This window comes from Eublepharis macularius, chromosome 1 (genome assembly GCF_028583425.1).
Source record: "Eublepharis macularius isolate TG4126 chromosome 1, MPM_Emac_v1.0, whole genome shotgun sequence".
Taxonomy (NCBI): Eukaryota; Metazoa; Chordata; class Lepidosauria; order Squamata; family Eublepharidae; genus Eublepharis; species Eublepharis macularius.
The window spans coordinates 112,887,778-112,912,814 of NC_072790.1; the positions used below are offsets into that span (position 1 = coordinate 112,887,778).

At 44.8% G+C, this 25,037-nt stretch overlaps 1 protein-coding gene across 1 annotated transcript in view; it reads left to right on the forward strand.

The window, feature by feature from the left end:
• LAMA2 (laminin subunit alpha 2) overlaps window positions 1-25,037 on the forward strand; it is a 703,642-nt gene that overhangs the window by 234,961 nt on the left and 443,644 nt on the right. The window contains exons 5-6 of the mRNA XM_054974995.1: window positions 18,243-18,422; window positions 21,311-21,400. Coding sequence (XP_054830970.1) covers window positions 18,243-18,422; window positions 21,311-21,400 — 270 coding nt within the window. The remainder of the gene's footprint in view (window positions 1-18,242; window positions 18,423-21,310; window positions 21,401-25,037) is intronic.

Sequence of the window (25,037 nt, forward strand, 5' to 3'; positions counted from 1 at the left end):
CAACCACAAACCTCCATATATATATATAGACAACTATGACTTTAAAGAGAAGACTAGTTTATAACTCCTTTCAAGGCTACAAAAGGGATCAAAGAGCTCTAAAAATGTACAAGAACTTTTCCTTAATCATCTTGCAGTGGCACTTGTCACTGGCCCTGAGTAAATTCCAGCTGCCTTGATTTAAATGCAAAGTGTATATCTCTTGAAAATATTCTAGAAAGAATTCTATTTTTTTTTCTTGAATGCTAAAATTCTTTACCTGATGTGAAACTTTTATGTGTACAAGGATTTTTATATGACGAATTTAAACATGTATGATGAACTCTACTTGAAAGCAGGTTTCCTATGTGCAGCAATCAGAGAGCTGGAAGGGAAAGAGTTAACTCTTGCTTGGAATAGAGAGCTTGAGTGACAGGCTGCTCCATTCTCTCTGATTGGTCAGAGCCAGCCTTCAGGCTGATGGAGTTTTTGACAGGAGTGAGTGACAGGGAAGGTCAGACAAGTTCCCCTCTGGAGTAAGTGAAGAGGAAATTTGTGCCTCAACTGTAACATCACTGTCCTAAAGATGATTTTTTTAAAAAAAGAATTCTTAATATAAGTGTCAGCATAAGCTACAGCCCACTTGACACAAACACCATAGATCTGGAAGTGTATTTTGGCAAAAGTGATTGGGTAGTAGGGTGGAGGCTCCCTTTCAAGTCAAAATAGAAAGGGTTATATCTTCTTAGGAAAAGGAGATTAATTCCTGCTCAGTTTCTAAAGGGTGGTTGGCTCTAAGGAGGACCCTGGGACTGTTGTGAAGAGAAAACAGTTTTAAACTAACTCCAGAAAACCTGAGCTGTCATTGGAAACTCTGTAAAAAAACATTGTTGCTGTAACTAAAGTATTAAGTAAAGCACCTCTCACTGCTAAGAATCAAGAATATAAGAAACAAAGTTTCAAGGAAACTATTTTGCCTGTTACTCAAAGTATATTATGTACTACCAGCAAAATTTTACCTCAACACTTTCATTCCCTGGCTATACTTATTCAGTCCCTGCCTGTTAAATAAAGTTGTTATTTCTTTTTTAACATTATGCAATCTGCAGTGCCATTTCCAATGAAAAGGGAGAGGGCTCCTGCCTCTCCCCATCAAGTTCATGGGCTTGGCTGAAAAGCCAAAATTATATCTGTGTGTCATAGTAGGACAAACAGACTTTCAAACCACAAAGATTAACATGCTACTTGGGGGCTGCTCAGCCAAAGCAGGGGAGTGAAGGGGGGGGGGTCCATCATAACATGCATTCCAAAGTTCTGAAAAATATTTATATTTATTTACAAAATTTATACTCTGACTTTCTGCCCTCATCATGGCCACTAAGGAGGGTAACAGATTAAAAACCATTAAATCCAATAACTTATCATTAAATCCAAAGCTAAAAATACAAACACATATAAAACAACTAATAAAACATAAGCTTTTGATGAATACATTTGTTAAGAATGATCTTTGAAGTCTCTGTAAGTTTAATAGTGCTAATTCTTTCTCAAAAATATTTATTGACTTGCAGATTGGGGTGCAAAAATGTACACCCCACACCATAAGAGCAGCCGCATGTGACCTGCAGTGTTCAGGGTACATACAACGGAATCACACCAGTAACAATTTCAGAAAACTATAGTATAAAAACACACACACTATTATTCCATACTATTGCAATACATCATGTGTATTTTCTTAAACTTCTGTTGGTTCTGATGGAAATTGATTCTATGGGCTGGAATATTTTGTGCCTTTACTATCCTTATGCAATTATATGATATTCTCAGGTACTATTGTAGTATTTAAAGAGCTAACACTGGAAACGCATGAAACGCAGGGAATGGCCCAGCAAAACAGATATGCTTACCAAGTAAAGCTTGCTGCAAAGGAAACCACACCTGTATTCAGTAAATGCTATGCTATGCTTAGAAATCGATAAGGGAAACCTGCTTCCTGAAGAGTAGATACTGCATGTAGCCATGAGAATAATTGAAAGTAGACAAGGAAAGCCAGCTGCATATGGGAGGATCAGAAACACCTGTCCCTAGACACTGGACTAAGGAGGGAGCAATAAACCCCTCAGTGAGATGAATGGGCTTGTGTCTCCCTAATTAGATTAACTGAACCTCCCAAGGCTGTGAGAAGTCCATAGCAAGAACTGAGCACACTCAAAGTAACTTTCTGCACATTCCAGAGGAGAGGAAAGGGCTCCTCTCCCTTAAGACTCAAAAGGGAACAATCTCTGCCTGAATGGTACAAGGTTGCTGAAGTGACACTTTGGTATGCTTGGCAGAGTGTTACACTGTCAGGCTGGTGAGGAATAAAGAGAAGCTCTATGAATGAAAAAGTGTGGGAGTAGAAAGAGATGTTCCCTGAGAAGATAAAGCAAAGCTAATTGGGAAATATTGTAATTAAGTTGTTGATCAAAGTTATTCCTCCAATAAGTGACCACCAGGTCATTAGAGGTGCCCCCCTAGACAAACCAATGGGGGGGTCATAATTATGCCTAAACCAATGGAACCCCAATATTGTAATGAGCCAAAGGGTATAAAACATCTTGCACAGCCATTGTAACTTTGATGAATGTGGTGCATGTGTGATTCTTCATTCTCTGTGTAACCAGCATTCTTCCACATTTAATAAACGTAGCAGACTTGCTTCTTACACAGGACTCCGCATTTGTTTCTTCTTTGGAATTGGCTAAGGGACATTTGAACCACTGATTGTGTGGAACAAACCTGGGGGCTCATGCTATTGTTGCGTCCCGATGGATACTGCTGGCACGGGAAGACATTGACGTCTCTCAGAAGGTGCACTCTGACAGGATTTAGTCAGCCTGTGGATCTCAGTGCTTCATGGCAGCGGCATCTAGGGGAAGCCGCAATGGACCTGGTAAAAGCCAATGGAGTCTTGTGACAGAAGCCGAGGAAACGTGTGACTGAAGCTGTGGGAGGAAAAAGGTATAGGGAAAAGCCCTTCCCTGGGCAGGGGCCCTGAGTCCAATTGTTAGTCTCAGAATAGAGCAGTGGCACTGTTCAATGCAGGGGAGGAGGTGGAATCCACTAGACTAGAGCAAGGAAAGAGGAAAGAACCCAGAGTGTATGGAGATGCCGGCGCCAGTGTGTGTGTTTACATCTGAGTTCGCTCAAGCCAGCCAGGAGGGGCTGTGAAGAGCATGGCCAAGCTCAGAGAAAGCTGAATGTGTGTGTGTGTGTGTGTGTGCATCCTGAAGGGAGGGGCGCAGACTGGCTTGGTGGGGCAAGCCAAGTGTGTGTGAGTGCAGGGCTTGAGGAGGCAAGACTACAGTGGGACTCGAGAGTGCGAGTCAAGTGAATGTACACATGCCTTGGTTAGGCAGGTGCACAAACGGGCTCAATCATGGGAGCCTGGGGATTTGTGGAGGCACCTCGACCAGGCGAGGAAGGGCTGCCAGGGCTGAACAGAGGAGCCTGAAGTGGAAATGACTTGACAAGTCCAGGCTGGGTGCTGCAGACCTGAGGAATAGGCACCTCGGTGGTATGGGGAAGAGAAGGGGGGCCACCAGACTTGGCACTGCAGGTCTGAAGAGTAGAACGCCCCGACTGTGCACCAGGTTTGGTGGAGCCAGCCTGAGGAGAAAGCACCTCAATAGTAAGAGGGTGTGCCGAACCTGGCAGTGCAGGTCTAAAGAGCAGGCACCTCAGTAAAATGAAGATGCTGGCAGGTTGCTAATAAGAGCCTGTAACAGCGAGAGGAAAAACCCTCTGCCTCTGCCCTCCAAGTCATTTGGAGTCCTGGGAAACATCAGGACTACCTGAGGTGGCCCAAGATGCGATGTCTGTCTGTCATGGGTGTTCATCTTGTGTGACAAAAATAGCAAGTGTATATGAGCCTGTGAGTGTGTGTGCTGAACAACAGAAAAGGAGGGGGTGGGGAGTTGTAGATGGCGACACCACTTCCCTCTGCCTGGGCTAACATGGTGCATGTGAAAGAACAGTCTTGTATCTCAATGTTGTGTGCCAATGTTTTAGATTTATGAGCCAGGAGTCCAAAGCTGGGTGTATCCTTCAGGAAGGGGAAACCAGAATCCCCCCCCCAACCTGAAGGGGTGTCTCATGCTTCTCCTGGTAGTATCCTACCTCTGACCTAATCCCCTTCCAAAAGCAACTGGCTTGGAGCCCCTCCAGAGGTGACACACGAATAGACTGCCAGTGGTCTTGGGACCCTGACGGCTGCAAGACCCGTGTCTCTCGGAGACACCATGGCCGCTCATTTTGAAGGGAACAGGAGACTCCTAGAAACATACGGGAGCTGGAAAAAGGGGAAGGGACTGTGGAAAGAGGGGGATGGGGAATCGAGGTAGTAAGTGATTGGAAGCCACCATTCCAGGCTCCCCTCTGGAGCAGATGATTCAGAGATGGACTCGAATTGTAGGCACAGGGAGAGACACAGACCAATATCCAGTTGAGAAGCTGATGACATACTACATGGGAAAATGGCCAAAGTATGTGTTGGTAGATGGCACTAGGTGGCTGATGATGGGGACTTTTAATTGAGATAAGATCAAAAACTTAATTGAGTATTGCAGACAGACCGGAAATTGTAAAGAATTTGCCCGAATCTTGCCCGAATTTGAATTTGCCCGAATCTTGTCTAAGGCAGCAAGAGTATGGGGGGGTTATGGACAGCAAAACTGACAAAACGCCCTGTCTACAAATGCCCTTAAGAAGGGGAGACAGGCAGTTCTATGTTAGATTTGGGAAGGACGCAGAAAGGAAAAGCCTGATGAAGCAATCATTGTCTGCAGACTCAGACCTGCCACTTGTGGGGGATCCGATGGACCAAGTGATAGTTGCTACAGATGTCCCTATTCCCCCACCTCCTTGGCCCTCTCCAAATATTTGCCCTCCTAGTGCCTCCCCAACCCAGGTGGATGAGATAGATGGGAATTCTATGTCACCCCCAGATAGCCAATGCACCCCCAGCCCAACGCGACCAATGTTGGCACAGTATGTGCAGAGCACCCAGTTTGCGGCACACCAAGGAGCAGAGCTAGATAAGACCATAATTGCACTTAATGCCAAATTGCAGAACCTCCTAAAAGAAGCAGGATGCAAGACCCCAACAGCTTGTCAATGCCTAGCAGCTGCGGCTCATAGATGCCCATTGGGAACTTGCAAAAGAGGAAGCATGATCTTAGACACAAGCACCCCGGGGCAAGAACTAGGAGAACACACAAGGGTAGGAGAGTGAAGCACCAAACTATTTGGTGCAGCAACAGCAGCAGAGGAGGAAGCGTCACAGGAGGAGTCTGGACTAGACGGGTAGGATATGGTAACAGCGCTAACACCAATAAGGTTAAGCCAGTCCCCAAATAGAACAGGCACGTCAGAAGGCTCAGGCAATGGGAGCAAAGGGACAGTTACCATGATGCCTTTGCAGAAGACGGCCACACAGCAGGGTCAATCGGTTTTCGTCTATTGCCCCTTTTCAAATGTGGATCTGCTGGCATGGAAAAGAACTCTCCCAAAGTACAGAGAGAACCCAGATAAATTGGCCCAAGAGTTTCAGAATTTATGTAACATGTACTAGCCCACATGGCTGGACTGCCAGCAGATACTGAACCAAGCACTAATGGCAGAAGACAAAAGGCTTGTGATAGAGAAGGCAAGGGCCCTCTGCCAGGCTGAGGAGGAAAAACGACAACCACCAGGAGACGTAAATGACATCCTTCCCCTGACAAACCCAGATTGGGGCTACGCCACTTACTGCTCGTGGATAACAAAAGGGATGAGGGAGACCATCCCCAAGGTAGTAAACCTGAACAGAGTATGGGAGATTAAGCAGAGAAAGGATGAGGACACCTCGGAATTCCTAGGAAGACTAATGAAGGATTTCCACAAATGGGGGGTCATGGATCCAGAAGCTGAGGGAACTAGGGTCACACTCAGGGCAGTATACGTGGCCAACTCATATGAGGACATCCGCAGGAAATTGCAAAAATTAGAGGATTGGCAGACAAAAAGTCCATCAGAATTAGTGGAAATTGCCTTCCAGGTATATGCAAGTCTGGACAAGGAAAAGCAAAAAGAAAAGTCAATGTTATTGGCACAAGCACTACAGTCTCAGATGATGCCTAGGGTAGAGCGGGGGTGGGGCATGCAAGGAGGAGGTGCAGAATGCTGCCAGGACAAAACCCCCAAACAAGGGTAAATTGCAACCAGTGCCTGAATTGCTACCAGGAGGGACATTGGCGAGCCAATTGTCCCAACTCGCCACGGCGCCAGGGGTTCCTGCCACTCCCTCCATATATTCTGCCCTCGGAGGCCCCGGCATTCCAAAACATGCAGACAACAGCTCCCAGGCTGGCTGGCATGCAAGCTCAGATGCCCCTCAGAAACCAGAATTTGGCATAGGGGTGTCAGGGGCAAGGATTGACAAGTACCCCACTCGCTGATCCCCTGATAACATTAAGGGTGGGGGATAGAATATATAGCACTTTGGTGGATTCTAGAGCTACATTCTCTTTCTTTCCAGAGGCACTCCCGGGCGTCATGGAACCGGACCAAACCACATCAGTAATAGGGGTGGCTGGGGTTCTGATAATGCAGAGATTCCTGCAAGAGTGTGATGTCTTGGTAGATGGCCACCAGCTAACCCATTCCTTTCTGCTCACTCCAGATTGCCTGATCACACTTCTGGGAAGGGATCTCCTCTGCAAGTTAAGAGCCAATTTAGAATTTACAGAGCAAGGGGTGATCCTCCACCTCCCAATGGGAGACGCACCGCACTAACTGGCAGTGTTAATGGCAGCCACGAATGAGTCAATAATAGAAGATAGCACTCCCTTGGAGGGAGTGAACCCATTAGTCTGGGCAGAGGTGGAAACTCCAGGCCTGGCTCAGGGCACTGAGCCAGTAAAAATAACTTTGAAACCGGGAGCACAGCCAATTTGAGTAAAACAATACCCACTGTCGGTGAAAGGCTGCCTAGGACTCAAACCAGTCATTGGGAAATTGATAGCAGAATGGAGGCTAGAAGAGTGTTCGTCCCTGTATAACACCCTGATCCTCACTATCCCAAAAGATGAGGTGCAAATAAAGTGGTGCCTGGTTCAAGATTTGAGGGAAATTAATGCAATTGTCACAAGCGCTTATCCTGTAGTCCCAAATCCCTGCAATATCCTCTCAAATATTCCGGGGGACCATAAATGGTTCATGGTTTTGGACCTCAAAGATGCTTTCTTTAGTGTCCCACTGGACCAGGGTTTGAGAGATTTGTTTAGCTTTGAGTGGATAGACCCCGCGGCCAGGGTAAAATCGCATCTGAGGTGGACAGTGCTACCATAGGGCTTTGTAGACTCACCGACACTTTTTGGCAACTGTCTGGCAAAGGCACTGAGGGATTGGCAAGGGGAAGAGGAAGTGACATTGTTGCAATACGTAGATGATCTCCTCTTGACTGGGACAGACCACAAAATTGTTAGGAAGGCCACAGTGCCCCTTCTAAATTTGGGCGCGGGGGACGCGGCTTTTGGGTCTCAAAAAAGAAAGCACAGCTGGTTCAGGAATCTGTCACATACCTGGGATTCACTATATCTCATGGACAGAAGGAGTTGCTTAGAAACAGGAAAGAGGCAATTTTCCAACTTCCTCTACCCCACAATAAAAGAGCCCTCAGAACGTTCTTGGGAATGGCAGGGTTTAGCTACTCATGGATCCCAGACATCTGTGCACTAACCCAGCTCCTAGTCGCCAAGTGCTGCCAAGGTGAACTTGATGTTCTAGTATGGACACGGGAAGAAATTCGTGCCTTTAATGAAGTAAAGAGGACCTTGATGTCTGCCCCAGCTTTGGGGTTGCCAGACCTTAGAAAACTGTTTCAGTTGTTTGTCCATGAGAAGGGGGGGGATACATGAGCAGAGTGTTAACACAAAGAATAGCATCCCAATGGAGGCCAGTGGCCTATTTATCCAAGCAGTTAGACCCAGCAGCTAGAGGATGGCCAACCTGCATAAGGGCGATAGCAGCCATGGCCATGGAAGTTGAGGAAGCTAGGAAACTGACACTGGAGCCCACACTCTGTTGCATTGCTCTTTCAGCAAAGGGGAGCAAAATGGTTAAGGAACTCGCACCTTGCTAGATATGAAGCACTTCTCCTTGGCCCAGACAACCTAATATTTGAAGCATGCACTAGACTAAACCCAGCAACCCTGTTACCAATACTGGAAGAAGAGGTGGAGCATGATTGCCTCGAGATTATAGATAGTGCCACAATGAGCAGAATGAGCCACTTCAAAATGCAGAACTGGAACTTTTTATCGATGGTAGCTGCTTTATTAGAGATGGAGTGTGATACACGGGGTATGCAGTTACCACAGAGCATGCGGTCATTGAGGCTGCACCACTACCAACATCATACTCAGCCCAAGCAGCCGAATTGTTCACGCTGGCAAAGGCGCTCGGGTATGGAACAGTTCCACTACACCTAATTATCATTGAAAGCCTCAGCCTGATATAATACTTTGTTTTAGCTTCAACCATAAGAGGAACAATGGGGAAAAATTGAATGATGAATATACTTCAAGGGCACTGAATTTCATATTACAGTGTGATTTATTAATAATTACTGCTTTGACAATGAACAATCTCTTTAAATATCTCACAGAAGACAATGCCTTTGACAAATTAGTTTTCATCCAAAAATGACAAATGCAAAAATTGCACTGTTGTAGGAAATAAAAGGATGTATGGAAGAAGCAATTTTAAGTTTCAGGTGAATGTGGATGAAGCAAATGCTGTGTTGAAAAAGGACTTGTTCTGTTTCACTTGTTCACGCATGATACTATACCTCACACAAGTTGTCCAGCATATAAGAGTATTTGCTAAACAATTCATTAATGTTTGCTGACATTCTTATGGGAATTGAATTAGTTGAAGTAGCCTGGGCAGTGGCTAGGGCTCAAGGAAAGCCTCACATATGGAGGGAGAATATCTTGGGGGGAATAGAGAAGATGTTCTTTAGGGAGACAGGATATTCTTAGACAGGAAAGGACAGAGGCAATCCATGAAGGGAGCTTAATCCTGGGGGGAAGGAGACCTTGGAGGAACAGCATTGCCCATGAGCCTGCCCGTCGGTGCCGTGATACCTCCAGACAGCTGTTGGTGGGGGGACCAAGGTTAACTTTCAATATGGGGGAACCTGGATCTTCAGTCCCCAAGGGCTGGGTCCAGGCAAGTGGCAGGCACAGAGCAGGTCTCCCTGGTGGGAGAATACCCACTCCTGGTGGGGCAGGAGAGGAGGTTCATGGTTACAGATGACAAGTCTGGCCAGGGCAGCTTTGCACGCCCAGTGCTCCAGGGGATTGGCGGCAGGGGGGCTAGGGGGGCTCAGCAAGGAACTCTTGCACCATTACCTCCACTGATTCCTCCACAAAGGCATGTGTGGGCTCCCTGATGCCGCCAACCTCCCAGCTCGCCACCAAAGACTAGTACTGGGGAGCCTTGTTGGGTGGGCTCGCACAGCATGGGGCACCAGGCTGATCTGCCTCATCCTCCTCTGCCACTACCAATGATATCTTTTCCATGCCGTCCTCCCTCTGGCCAGATTGTTTTGCCTGGAACCTGTCTGCAGAGGTTCTGCATCCATAGCTGAAGCTCAGCATTGTGCATCGTGATGCTGCCCCTTATACAGGGGTCACAGGTGCAGGCCAGTTTGTACACCCTCTCTTGGCAGAGAGGATGCAAACAGGTGACCACATCTGCCTGCAACCTCCTCACTAAGTCCCCAACTCTGGGGAGAAGGACTTCCCCCTGCTCCAGTTCTGTGGCCAGGACCTGGTCCAGCCCACAGATCAGGAGGATGGCTAGCCCAGGCTGGTCGGTGGCTTCCTGAAATGGCTTCAGGATATGGACCATTTGGGAGAGGGCTAGTCAGTCTATGGAGATAATGCTGAGCTCCTCTCCCACCTGCAAAAGGGGTACACAGGACATATCCTGTACCACATTTCTTTTCTCCAACAGACGAGCCATCATTACGTAGGTGGAATTCCAATGGGTGGGCATGTCTTCAAAGAGCTGGTTCTCGGGATGCCCCTCTTCCCCCTGCCTCTTGTGCAGCAGGTGAGAAGAATTAATGCTGTGGGGAAAGTGGGCAGCCAGATGTCGGCACCTGTCCAACAAGGCATGCGTGTCCAACATTCCCTGGTCCCAGGTGGCCTTGATGGTCCTACCCAGCTCAAGAGCATCCCTCATGACTAGGTGCAGCTTGTACATCAGGCAGACAATGCCCTCAAGGAACGTGTCATTCAGGGCTGCCACCATGTTTCTACCGGCATATATGACCATGTAGCCACGGACATCACCACCCATGGGCACCCACTCCCTCAGTTCAGCCTTGATTGTGGCGGCAATGTTGTGGCGGTCCTCATCCATCTCCTGCTCATGGAGCAGAACCACTCTGTAGCCCAGTGACAGGACTGTTCTCTCCTCCTGGGGCGCTGATTTTACCCTGGTGGTCTAGAGGTCCTCCAATTGCCACCAGTGGGCAGTGAGAGTGAGGTAGCCATGTTGATGAATGCTCCACGGGTCCACCGTGAAGTGCATGGTTCGCCCTTGTACTCTGGACAGCTTGTTATGGACCAGTTCTACCACAAAGTGGTAGATGGATGGCAAGACTTGCCAGCCAATGGTCCGCTGAGAGGGCATGGTATACCAGGGGGTGAAATGACGCAGCATCTGCTGAAAGCCCAAGGCTCCCACAACAGATAAAAGTAGTCAATCTGGGGCAGTCATCTCTGCCACCACACGAGTGCCCGCTTCCTGAGCCCTCCCCCTGTTTCTTTCATTTGACAGTGCCACTGACCCTGAGGGAACAATCTCCTGAAAGGTAGCCTGGCTGGAAGTTCCACTCCCACCCACAGCACCCTTGATGCAAGTGCAAGTCTTCTTCCTCAGGGTGGACTCCTGTTCCCCTGTCCCTTCTCTCTGCTCATAAGCCCTCTTCATCCCCCCACTGGATGGTTCTCCTTGCTCCAGAGGCAACAGATTCGAGTGGTGCCTCTGCAGCTGCTTGCGGAGTGTGGTGGATGACAGGTGCTTGAGGTCTGAGCCCCTACGCACTAGGACATCACAGGCCCCGCAATGCTCCACACAGGGGTCATTGGGTAGGGTTAGGAAGTGCTGCTAAAGTGTGAGCCTGAAACAGTGATCAAGATGGGTGGAGCTAGGCCAGGAGGACGGAGTGAGGGTGGACTGCAGGCAGGGGCAGCCCCAAGAGGTTGGGATGTGGAAGAGCTGGATGTTTCTCCAAGACCCCCCAATGCACTCTGAGATCCCTCCTTCTCCTCCCGAAAAAGTTTTAGTAACTGCTCTTCCTCTGGCTATGCTGACAACTCTTCTGCCTCCTCCTCCATCCCCACAAGTGGATCTTGAAAAAGAGGCTCTGACTCTGAGACCTCCTCACTATTGCTGGGCACCAGTGGGCCAGCAGGATGAGCTTGGGATTTGTTCCCCCCATGACCACCCTTGCCCCTCACTCTAACCCTCATGGAGCTAATAAGAAGAGCTCCCAGCCAAGGAAACCACTAAGCTTGGCCCCAGAGCCTGGCAGCGACCCTGAGACTGGGGTGGGATAAAAGGCCTCTAACCCAACACACAAAACACCTTCCCAGCCAGGAAAGGTGCTCAAAGTAAGAATAATTAATAAACAAAATAAAAAAGGGTACTGTGAGCCCTCAGCTGAGGAACTCACTAAGCTTGGCCCCAGATCCTAGCAGTAGTCCTGTGACTGGGGTGGGGGGGAAAGCTCCTAACACACCACACAAACCACCTTCCCAGCCAGGAAAGGTGCTCTAAATAAGCAAGAGACTGTTTATCAGTCTCTTTTTAAGCAGCAACTCCACCCAAATCCTTCAAAATCTGCCCTCTCTCACTCCATCCAACTCACAACAGCAGTTCCTCCCTCCCTCTCTGCCTGCTGGAAAGTGAAACCATGCTGCTGAGAGCTATGAGTTATGTACTCTTTGCTTACATAGAGCAGAATGGGAGCTTTCTGGTTGGCAGGGAGAGCTGCCGATCAAGGTTTTGAGGGCTAAGTTTGGTGTTTCTACAGCTGCAGAAGGTCTGCAGATGTTCATCCCCTCCATTGCCTAGGGAATTAATGGATTGGTTAGCTAAGCAATGACTCCCTCAAGAACCAGGTATTACAAAGAACTAATCAAAATATTTACTGTCAAGTGCTACAAGTCAAAAAAGTGCATCATGCTTCAAATATATACAAAGTCATAAATACTATACTCAATATTCAATACAAATAAAGCATAAATATACACAATTACACACAATTCATATTCCAATACATCAGTACAGCAGTTAAATATATAGCTAAGACATATATAAATTCACAATTCCAAAATACATTCCGTATAAAGTCAAAATTCCCAAACGTCTGCCAAAGTGCTGTAAGATTTCTAGCTGCAGTGAGAAAACGGCACAGGAGTAGAGGTATTCCCCTTTGCTCCCAAATGTTATTCAATAACACAGTCAAACGGCCTTTATAGCCCAAATTACAGAATGCAGCTCCTAGAGGAAAGTTCAAATCGTAGTGTAACTTCTAAACAGAGCCCAAAATAAGGTGCCGCTTCAGAAGATGACTCTGTCTCTTTTCAGTCAGAGCCAGCAACTTCTCTATCAGCCCGACAAAATGTTAGCACTCTTTATTTTGCTAAATAAGCTTTTTCAAGGGCTAAATTATTGGCGTATCCATTGAATCAAACAGACTGGAAGTACCCGAAGGGGCTTCGACAGAAGCAATGTCCGTCATTAGATTGGTGCCAGGCTCTCTGGCTTCACAATCTGATTATGAACTGAATGAACCAGCCTAAAAAGTCATGGCAGTTCATAAAAAGGGGGGCCCACAAACTGCTGGTTCGTGCCTGTTGAACCAACCTGGTTCGTGTTATTGTTGATATTGTTACTCAACAAACAAAAATATAATATGATAAACAGCTAGGACAGTCAATGAACAAATACAGTAGGTCATGGGTTGCAGAAATCTGAAAACAAGCATAAATTTGAAAACAGAGAGGAGAAATTTCTGAAACAGAAAGCCCTCCTGAATAATTCAATTTTGCATAGTTTTCAGAAAGCCAAGGGAATAAGAGCTTTCCTGACCTCCTCAGGTAGACCACTGTACATGATGAGGCCCCCCCCAGAGAAAATTATATAAGGGCAGCTGTTGGTTTTGCCCAACTGCAGGTTGGTATCTGCAGAAAGTCTGGACCAGATGAGCGAAGCTGTGTGACAGAGTATAAGGAGAGAGGCAGTTGTACAGATATGAGGGGTCAAGTAGGGTTGCCAGGTCCCTCAAGTCTCCCAGCGGGAGACTGGGACACTGGCTCCTACCTCATTGGAGGCTGTCCTTGTTGTGCCCGTGCGCACGCGCGTGCGTGCGTGCAAAGTGCGCGTGCACGCTCCCGGTGTGCGTGTCACTTTTGACGTCATCATGTGGGGAGGAAGGCAGAGAGCGCGGGCAGCACTCTCTGTCTTGCCGGCGCTACGCCCCTTGTCCCTGCTGGCACAGGCAGCACATGGGCAGCGACAGCGGCAAGAGAGCTCTCGTGCGCGCTGTGGCCGCTGCTGCCCCTGTGCTGCCCATGCCGGCAGAGACAAGGGGCGCTGCAGCAGCGGCGATGAGAGAGCAGGCTGTGGCCACCACAGCTCGCTCTCTCCCCACCGCTGCCCCTGTGCTGCCCGCGCTGGCAGGGACAAGGGGCGCAGTGGCGGCGACGATGAGAGAGCAGACTGTGGCCACCGCAGCTCGCTCTCTTGCTGCCGCTGCCACACCCCTTGACCCTGCTGGCGCTGGCTGCAGAGCGCCGGCAGCAACCGTGGCGAGAAAGCGGGCGGCGATAGCAGTGAGAGTGGCGTGCTCTTGCAACCGTTGCCTGCTCTCACGGTGTGGGAGCATGCCCCGCACCCCCCCTGCCGGCCAGGTAAGCGGGCGCGGGGGAGGGAGGGTGGGATCGGGAGATCCCCCGCCCCGAGCGGGGGGGATGGGAACCCTAGGGTCAAGCCATGGTATTCTTTATATGTGGTAGTTAAAATTTTGAACTGAACTTGAATTTTCACAAAACTGACCCGTTTCATGAAACAATATGTTAGTTTTGTGATTCATCAGAACCAGGGGCCTTTCAATGGCCCCCTTCACCCAGAGATGCCAGAGAAAGACAAGCAAAGAATAAATAAGGGAAGCTTCAGTCAAGCTAGGCTCCAGAGCCAGGCACAGGCCGGAGGATAGGGCGGGGGGGAGATTGGGTTGGAACTTGGAGAAAAAAAGGCACCCTCACCCAAAATACCTTCCCAGCAAGCTCCCAAATCCACTCTCCCTCTTTCCAAAAAGCCAAATGTTTTCCAAAAACTCTTCACTCCACTCTCTCTTCCCAAAAGCTCCCAAATCCACTCTCCCAATTCCAGCAACAATTCCTCCCTCTCCCTTTGTTTACTGGAACTGAACCACGAGGCAGAGAGAGCTGTACCTTAAATAATAAATGCTCAAATAGAGCAGAACAGGGGCTCTCTGGTGGTTGGCAGACAGACCTGGCCATCAGGGTTTGGAGACTGGTGTTCCCATGGCTACAGAAGGCCCATCTCCTCACTTGCCTAATCCACTGCCCCTTGCTGCACAGGGCAAACTGGGAGATCTCCAGTTGGCACGAAGAGCTGCCTATTAGGGTTTTGAGGGCTAAGATTGGGGTTTCCAGGGCGATGAAAGGTCTGCAGACTTTCCTGGCCTCCGTTGCCTAGGGAATCAATAGATTGGTGCCAGCCTGTCTGGCATTACGAATCACCCCGGAAGCTTATGAATCAGCCAAAAAAGTCATGGATTTCGTGAAAAACACGGTCCCATGAATCATGTTTTCATGAAGCATGAAATGGCCTGATTCGTCACAAAATTTGGGTCATATTTCGATTCGTGCCCATGTCTATCAGTGAGTCTACCACCAAAGACCAAAACAGCAATGGAAAAGACCCTGCCCCCACCCTGCTTTTTTACTGTCAGAAATCAAGCTTTCAATGGGCAATAATGTAGTTGTCTAGCAATGGTCGCAGAGGGCATTTATTTCTTAAAGCTATAGGCACTGCTTCTATTTTGTTGGGGCAGATTATCCCCCCAGTCCACCCCTCCACAATTTTTCTGTAAACCTGGGCTTTTCTTGGGCTTGTAGAAAAATCTGTCTTGTCTGTTCATGGTTTCAGTTTCCAGATTTAAGTATCCACAGATTTGGCCAAGTTGAGAATTAGATATATTAATTACATTAACTCAAATTGGTGCTTTCCTTCCCTTATTAAAATTTCACCATGCCCAGACTTGTAGCCTTTGAAAGAATTTAGCCTTTATGAGATGATAATATTTCATATCAAAACAAAAAAATATTCACCAATTTAAACAATTCTGAGAAGGCAGAACTGAAAGTCCTCCAATACAGGAATGTTCTTTGTTTGGAAAAAAAAGTGAACCTAAATGCTTTGAACAACATTGCCAAACAGCTGGGATTTTGTGAGTGAATATCTCAAATATCTTGGGGCTGAATATACTCTGTGGATTTTCTGGCAAAGTATCTTACTTAAGATACCAAAACTGTGCATAGGAAAAATAAAATTTTTTGTTAAATCTGTAAAGAATCTACCGTACAGTACATAACTTCAAACAGAAGCACGTGCATTTTTTAAAATATAGAAATCTAACATACAACTTTTTAAAAACTTTTAAAAAGCTCCCAGTAGCATCATTTCCCCAAATGCACTAGGTATTTATTCTTACATTACTACAAATGAACATGCTAGATTTTTTGAAATTGTAGACATTCTTATTATTTTTTTAAATATAATTTATTCCCAGACGTTAGAGTAATCAAAAATTAAAGCAATAAAATGTAATTTCAGGGAACAAGATTTCAGATTACTTAAAACACAAGGTACCAACCGATGATAAATTTCTCTAGGGTGAACAGTTTTTAAAATCATCCTATCCTACAATAGTTTGCTTAACAACCCAATTCCCCCCCGCCCCCCAGTAAACAAGAAGGGTATGCACATAGGCTTTTTAGTAAGTGTGTTTCCAGCCCTGGCCTTGGGATTATATGACATTTCCTGTGCATACACAGACAGTTTGTAGTGATATCAGTAAAGAGGAAATTTAAGTCCTAAAGTCATAAGATCAATGTTATTGGCTATGAAAGGGGATAAAGAAAGGCAAGAAAGGAACCAAAATTAAAATACAATAAAAACAAAGCAATTCCTGGTATAAACAGTAGTATCCAAATGTGCCCCATCCACAGCTAACTCAATAGTGTCTGTGTGATCTCATGTACAGTGTCAAGGGTTGTCAGAATTGCTGCTTTAGAAAGAGGCCTCCCACCAATTACTGTTGTTGCTGAGTGGCAGCAGGAGAAAAAGAAAATTAAAAGCTCTGCTGGCTTCTTTGCCAATATGTTACTTCTGTGTGCAATCAGAAAATGACAATGGATATGTCTTGGAAGTGCTGGAAACTCAATGGTAAAACCATAGGGTTTCCACCAATTCCTAGAGGTATCTATTGTCATTTCTTGATTACGCGCAGTGACGTAGTGATGTTGGTGATGTCACATGCCCCTCCATGTCCCCTCCCCCCCCCCCAATCCTACCGCTGTTTGCCATATTTAGTCAGGCCTGGGGAAGAGAGAAAAAGGGGCTTTAGAAAGAAAGCTAGTATGGGGAGGAGATAAGAAAATTATGAAGGGGTGATATGAGAAATAGAAATCATGTCTAGAGAAGGAGGATTTTAGCTGGATGGGAGAAGATGGCTTCAGCTATGGGATGAAAATGAGTGAAGGTAAGAAAAGCTAGTGGTGACCAGGCTAAGCCACAATAGTGTGAGAAAGGTGAGTGCAGAAAAAATGTTAAGACTGGTGATTTATTTATTTATTTAGAAAATTTGTGTACCTCATCTGCAGGTACACAAGGTACTGTACAAAATAAAAAAATTAAAACAAACATTAAAAGTTATAATTAAAATCCAGCATTAGAATCCCAGTCACAGAATAAAACCTAGACCATAAAAAGAGACCACTTAGTTGCTTAAAATAACACTTTCTAGACTAAGAACTTGCAAATAGTGTTAAAAGGTCAGTACAGCATATGAAGGAATGATGCAGGAAGCATTTCCGAATGGTACACAGAATAGAAGGGAAAGAGATAGGAGGATAGAAACTCTGGAAGTGGGAGAAGGGTGTTAAATGATACATTGCCTCATCCTGAAACTTGAGTGTAGTCAAAGGTCAGTTTAGGGGTAAAACTGTACCTGGACTGCAGTTTGAAAACTGGGCTTTTTAACTTTTAGATTTAAAGGGTTTCTGATTATGTGGCACCAGAAACAGAGGAGGAATGAAGTCACTTTGAGCTACTCTGTAAGGAATGCCAGTTTGTGACAGGAGATGATCCTATCTTTGAGTCAAACTAGACGTGCAGGTTTTTAAAGAGTTGGTCCCAGGTTCCCTAGATCCAACTTGGGTTTTCCACAGCCACATAGCAACTGTGGAGAATGGCTTTTTTAAAAAGGAGAGCTCAAAAAGCCTCAGAACACCACTGCAGGGAGAAGACAGCCCCCCCAAGCTGTTTTCCAAAATAATGAGCCTAGAAGGGTCTCTGTTTTGCTGCTCAATGTGCCCATGGAGCAGTAAAAAGAGGGGAGAAAACATCCCTTTGTGCTGTTTTGACATGGGAAAAAGCTTTGAGGGGGAGACAGGAGCTCTTCCTTCCCCTGCAATGGTGTTCTGAGGCACTCCTTTATTTTTTAACAGCCATTCCCCACAGCTGCTGGGTGGCTGTGAGGAACCTGAGTTGGGTCTGGGGAATTCAGAGCCAAGCTACAAGTGACGCCTGACACAGGTTGGACACTTGTCAGCTTCCCTCAAGTTTTGATGGGAAATGTAGGTGTCCTGGTTTTACAGATTGGCTCTCCATTTAATTGAAGTTTACAGAAACCCGCTCCCCCCACCACACACACAACCAGCGGAGGGAAAGGGGGGCACCTGGTGAGAGCCCAATGCTTGCACTCCCCTCCTGACCGCATGTTCTCCCTCCCATAGACTGCTGCTCTGAAAGAGAGAAAAGGGCAATATTTTTGGAGAATGGCTGTTGGCTGCACAGCAGTCCTGGTAGTTTTTAAAAGGCTGAAAATATTCAATTATTCTCTTCTGTAGATTCATACATCTTTGATCAATGGGCGGCCAAGTGCAGATGACCCTTCTCCAGCATTGTTAGAATTTACCTCTGCTCGCTATATTCGTCTGAGATTTCAGAGGATACGGACGCTGAATGCTGATTTAATGATGCTTGCATACAGAGATCCCAAAGAAATTGACCCAATAGTTACAAGGAGGGTAAGTCCTAGCTACTAGATTGTCTGTTTGCAATGCCTCTTAATGCTACTGTTAATAATGCCTGGGATTCAAACAAAATTGTGACATTTTAACTTATTTTCCCCACTTCCTCTCCTCCTCTCATTTGCCACAGCTTTGAAAACTGAGAGAAATTTCAAAAATAGTTTGTTATAATTCATGAGGCTGGTCATTTGACTGTTCAAAGAAAAAAAAGTCAAATGTTTCAGTGAGTGTACACAAATCCAAAGAAGCTGTTTATATGTCTGTTAAGTTGAAAATGATTCATGATGACTCCAGTAAGGGGCTTTCAAGGCAAGTAAGACACACAGGTGGTTTGACGTTGCTTTCCTCTGCAGAGCCACCCCAGTTGTCCTTGGTGGTCCCCCATCCAAGTAGTGACTCTGCTTAGCTTCTGAGTTCTGATGAGATTGAGCCACACCATTCCACCATTTCGAATTAGCTGTTTAGATTCTAACAAATGTTTTGCTTTGCAATGTAGAATACAAGAACAAAAAATGTTTTTGTTTAGTTTTTAAAATTTTCCAGCACAGAAGGGGATAGGTTTCAAGGGATTTCTATCATTTCATTGTTATGGTTGTGTTTCAAAACACAGGCACACTTTCCCCAGAATCTCCCAGTGTTGTGGAACTGCTCACCTCTCCCCACAAGTGCTTAATGTCTCAGCAGACCATGTGGAAATAAGGGAAAACACTCCCTCCTTAAAGTTCTACAAAATTCAGTTGAAGATCATAGCAGCAAAACTTTTGGATAAAAAACAATGTCCATTTCCAGACGGCTGACCTGCACCCGGGACGTCGCGCCACGTTTCGGATTGTGCAGGGGAAAACACGATATTTCATGTTTTCCCCGGCACGATCGGAAATGTGGCATGACGTCCTGGGTGCAGGTCAGCCGTCTGGAAATGGCCAATGAGAGACTAGACTTAGAAGTTTGGAGGAACCCATTTATCTCTAGTTTAAAGAATGATGAAAAGTGGACTTTTCAACTCTTCTGTGCCCATTTATGGGGAAAGACAATAATGTTAGGAAAAATGGAAGGCAGTAGGAAAAGAAGAAGAGTCAACATGAGATATTTTCACTCAAAAGAGGATGCCACAGCCTCCAGTTTGCAAGACCTGAGCAAGGCTGTTAATGATAGAGGTCGTTAATTCTTAGAGTTGCCATGAGTTGCAAGTAACTCGATGGTGCATAATACACACATAACTCATTTTGGTGATTATGAATATGGAATCAGAGAATGATAGTTATTCCAGGTGAATTAACAGAGTACAAATAAATTATCAATTGTTTACATGGCATTGGTGGCCCTTCATTCATCCTATGACATTTAAATTATTCTTGACTCTGCTTCATCATTTCCTCTTCTTGGAACAACAGAAAGGAAAAGTGTTTGTTTACATGTTTTGTTTAATGGGGTTATCAATGTGACACATAAGCAACAGTTCTTCCTTGATAGTTAAGAGCAGCAGGATATAGATTCAGACGATTGCTATCAGAAAATTTCTCATAACTCTTATGAGGTTGTTCTTCTCTTCACATGTTTTGCTCCATTTAACCTTCCCTCTGTGTCACTGCCATGAACATTTTGTACAGTAAAAACTCAGTTCTGAAATTAGCACTAGATTCAAATTATCTATTGTCTTTACTCTGGTATATGAGTGCTTTTAAATATTTCTATACATTGGAAGGGAAAAATGAAAATGTTGAAATGAAAACTTCTTTCTGTTTGTGACATTCTCAGCAAACTATCCAGTTAAGGTGCTTTTTTTGGTCTATCAGTCTGTCACCACCAGTTCAGACCCTGTCAGTGAATATATGAATTATCATTTCCCCCGCTGACTTGTATCACTTGGCACTTAAAGCTCATTAAAAAGCTTGGCTTATTGGAACTGAAATCCAAGCTGACTTGCTGGGAGGATTCCTGTGCCCATCTTTCACCATCCTGGTCCCGCTTACCTGATCAGCGGGGGTGGGGGAGGAGGGGGAGAGGCATGCCTGGAGCCACCAGAGCACATGGATCTGGAGGACCCAATGAAACACATCTGGTTGAAAACTGGAAGTGAGAGAATCTGAGCTGGGCCAAATCAGGCTCAAACAGTGAAAAGAGGACACAGAATCAGCTTTCCCTTGCCTGCTTTGGAGGTGAGGGGTCCTGGTATCCCTAGTACATCCAGGCACCTTCCTGAATTCCTCCACCCCTCACTGTCACCTCTCTTTGCCATTGTTGATGAGGAGCAACGGTATGGCAAGATCAGGCAGCTGACTTTCTCATAAAAGTCTCTGCCTCTATCTGTCCATCTGTCTGTCTCTCTTATTTCTATCTCGCAGTGCATTCTCGGAATGGTAGGATCCAGAATAATTAATAACTAATCTTAAGTGTTCTGGGGAACTACAATTCCTAGAATATCCTACAGTACCTAGAACACATGATGGAGGGGCAGGAGGAGGAGGAAAAAGAGGTACCTAGTGCATTCTTGGAATATACATGTCCTAATGCCTGAAACAAACTATCAGACATTCTCAGTGCTTTACGGTTGTGAGTGTCACTTTACTTTAAATCTGGGCTTTCCATGTTGCATGAGGTCATAGTAAGAGCAACAAGACTATGAAGTTCATCAGCATCTTTGTTTTGCTTGGTTTCACAAAATGATGAATTTTGTGTTTTTATTTTTGATTTTTAAGTCAAAAAATTTATAGTATAAATTGATACATTTCCCCTGGTGTGGTGGAAAGGTGTATATGAAATTAAATATATTGATACTGATATTTTGCCTATCTATGATCAGGAAGCTGCTTAAAAATATATAATGGATTACAGTTATTTATCTGTCTATCTATTTATTTATTTTTTAATCTTTTTATTGGCAGTATTATTATTCTGTTAAAGATATCTCCGTTGGAGGAATGTGTATCTGTTTTGGCCATGCAAGGGCATGCCCACTGAATCCAGCTACTAATGTATGTATTTTTCTAAACTCTTTAAATATAACATTGCCCTTAAAACAAAAAAGGCTATTTCATTCACTCTGATCTTACACCAGCCATTCTGAAATATACACTTTTGTTTCTAATGTATTACTTTTACTAGTATTATTCTTAATACTGGTATTAGTATTAGTCCTTTTCAGTTAGATTCTCCCCGCCCCTCAAAAAATCAATCACATTATTCAGTACAATTGCTGCCATTGAAGCAATATGCAGAACTCTACATGATGGAATAGTAGAGTTTTGCTTTTGGAAAGGAGAACTCTTGCTTATTCTAGAGAGATGACTTAATTAGCTGATGTATTGGTTGCTTCATTAATTTGCATGCATTTGCACAATCTAATAATTTTGGAGGACCTTGAAGAAGGGCCATTGGTTATTTTAATTGTGAAAAGCCTTACCTGTTAATAAACAAAATCTACCATACTGAATAATTTAAAGAGCATGTAAAAGACAGATTTACATTGCTAGTAAAATTGCTAAAGATAGAGGAGAAGCAAAAGGAGAGGTGATAGAAATAGAATCAGAATTCTAAATGCAGCTTTTTAGCAAATTGCATGCAGAGACAAAGAGAACTATTATAATAATCAGTGCAGAGAAATAGAAGAGAACAACAAAAAAGGAAGAACAAGAAATCTGTTTCACAAAATCCAGGAAATCAAAAGGATTCAAACTCCATCTAGAGATGTTGAAAGATCAACATGCAAATACAGCATCTGATCAGGACAAAATAAAGAAAATACTGAAACGATACACTGAAGAATTATACAGAAGAAATGGAAAGATAACAGATTCCTTCAAAGAAGAATATTTTGACAAATCACTTGCAATATTAGAAAATGAAGTGAAAGCTGCACTCAAAGAAATTGGGAGAAACAAAACACCAAGAGTGGATGGGATATCAATAAAGCTATTTCAAGCTACAGTTACTGACTCCATCAAAATCTTAACAAGAATATGTCAACAAATAGGGAGAACAAAACAGTGGCTCACAGGCTGAAAATGCTCAACCTATATTCTACTTTTTTAAAAAAAAGATATCAGAGATTGAAGCAACTATCAAACCATTCCATTAATTTCCCATGCAAGCAAAGTGATGCTCAAAATTCTACAACAAAGACTCTTACCATCAGTTGACTCAGTAAAGGAAGCCGTGTCCTCCAGTTTGTAATATCTATCTGAGCAAAGCTGTTAATGATTCTGGAGATCTTTCCTCCATAGGCTCACCATAACTCAAAAACCACTTGATGGCACATAACATTTTCTGGGGCCAGTATCCCAGCCCCCCTCCCACCAGACTCACCTGCCCCATGGGCCAGGAGGCCACCAGGACCCCTGATCCAAATGGGGCCACCGCGATGATGGTGGTGACCAGCTGGGCGGCAGGACCAGACACCACCCGGAGGACCAGTTGAGAGATGGGACAGGACCACAAAATTGAATAACAGTATACCAGACTGTTCAAAAACAATTTCGTATATACTTGACTTATTAAACGTTCCCCGTCATATACACAATTGCAATAAGTCAATAGTTACAATTGTGACAAATCAATAGTGGGGAACAACCCCTATACAATCAAAGGACGAGGTTAGAGTCCCAATATAAATAATTTCACACTGCCAAGGTTTCGGCTGGTAGGTAGTTGTATCTTGATCACGTCGCAGTGTAGCTGCGATGCCAAGGACACCGGCGAAGCTGGCTGAAGGTGCTGAAGATCAGATGGAAGGGTGGCAACGAGCTATACCGGCCCAATCTCATTTGGCTCGTTTCAGAAAAGATCCTTCATCAGGCCACCAGATCTACGATTTTACAATATTCATCATAAAAAACAAGATACAAATAATCCTATACTTTTATAATAATTCCTACATCAGTTTACTCACTGTTATAGTTCCAGCAATTCATAATCATGGGCGGATCCCATGATTTTTATATAAAATAGTTTAGAGGTGTCTTATCCTCACCCTTGACTTGGAGTTGGAATTGAATTGAATGTATGGCTAATTGGATGTATTCTGCCTTATGAATTGCTGGAACTATAAATTCAAGAAAAAAAGTCAAGGGACTGACAATTGTTGACAAAGAAATTTCAGCATCCAAAAGAACTGTGACAAATATGCTATGGATGTGGTATGTGAGTCTTATTTCAAGAAGAGATTAGAGTGGCTTAACTTGTTTTTTTTTATTTCAAGTACAAGGTACATCGATAGTTTTATCCCCCATTTACAAATCAACAAAACATACATGTACTTTTTCACACCACTCCTAGGGATAATCACTTGAAAAACATTAATTACAAGTCTGAAATTAATTACAACATTAGATGCTTGTGGCTTATACTTCAACACAGAAAACTGTATTCGTTTTATTATGATGCCTAAAATGTCTGCTAGATTTTAGAAAGAAATTAGAAGTCATCATAGTTTCACCCTGCAGCATACAGTGGTAGATTATAACCTGCTTTGAAACCTCAATTTATTTAGGATGACGTCTTATTTTAAAATGTTCCTGCCACTGGCTGCACTAACCATTTCTAAATCCTATTTTTGTGCCCAATCATGAAAAGACTAAAGCAATAAAGTGTCTAATCCTGTTGAAATTAAGTACCTTTAAGACCCATTGATATCAGTTCGAGAAACTGCAAATTTACTTAACCTCTTACTGAAATAACAGAAGAGTCTAGATTAAGCCTTGTAAAATCAAATTCCCTAACCCAGCACTTGGGTGAAGTAATATTAGAAAACAAAACAATAGAACTGGAAAGAAATTTGCCAATGTTCTATCAGCAAAAGAGTTCATCTTTTATTTCTCATTCATTTTGTAAATCATGGAAGTAAATCATGTAAATCATGCTTGGAAAATGTATCTATACAGTTTGAATACCATCAGTGAGCCTTTCATTATATTTATCAATATGTACTTTATACAAACAAATTCTATCCATTTAACAGATGTCTATAAATAAATTATGTCTGTTAGTAGACATGGGCACGATCTGAATTACGATTTCAAAAAAACCCTGATTTTGGCGTTTGCGCCATCGTGACTCAGCTAATCGGTTCCGTCCACGGCAACCGATCCAGCAGTCGGGGGTTTGCTTGTTCGGGACTTGATCGGATGTATCAGTTTCTGTTCGGAATTGCAGACACTCTTGAGCCAGTAATTTATTCCCGGGGCAACGGAGCCAGGGGAATGAGCTGTGTTTGCCCTCCTTCTGTTGCCCTCGAAACACGAATGGAAGCCCAGCTTTCCTTGATTAGCAGGCTTCCTTCCAACCACGGAGCAGCAACCCAGGGGAGGGAGGTGGAAGGGGGTGTTCTGAAGCCATGGGCACAAAGGAAAGGCAAAAGGCAGCGCGGGAGGCTGGGAGGCCACCCGCACTGTTCGTCTTTCCCCAGGACAAGGGGCATGTGGGCAAGCCAGCCGCCCCTTGTCCTGGGTAAGGCAAAAGGCAGTGTGGGTGGCTGAGAGGCTGCCTGCACCGTTCGTCTTTCCCCAGGACAAGGGGCGCGTGGGCAAGCTGGCCGCCCCTTGTCCTGGGGAAAGGCAGAAGGCAGTGTGGGTGGCTGGGAGGCTGCCTGCGCCGTTCGTCTTTCCCCAGGACAAG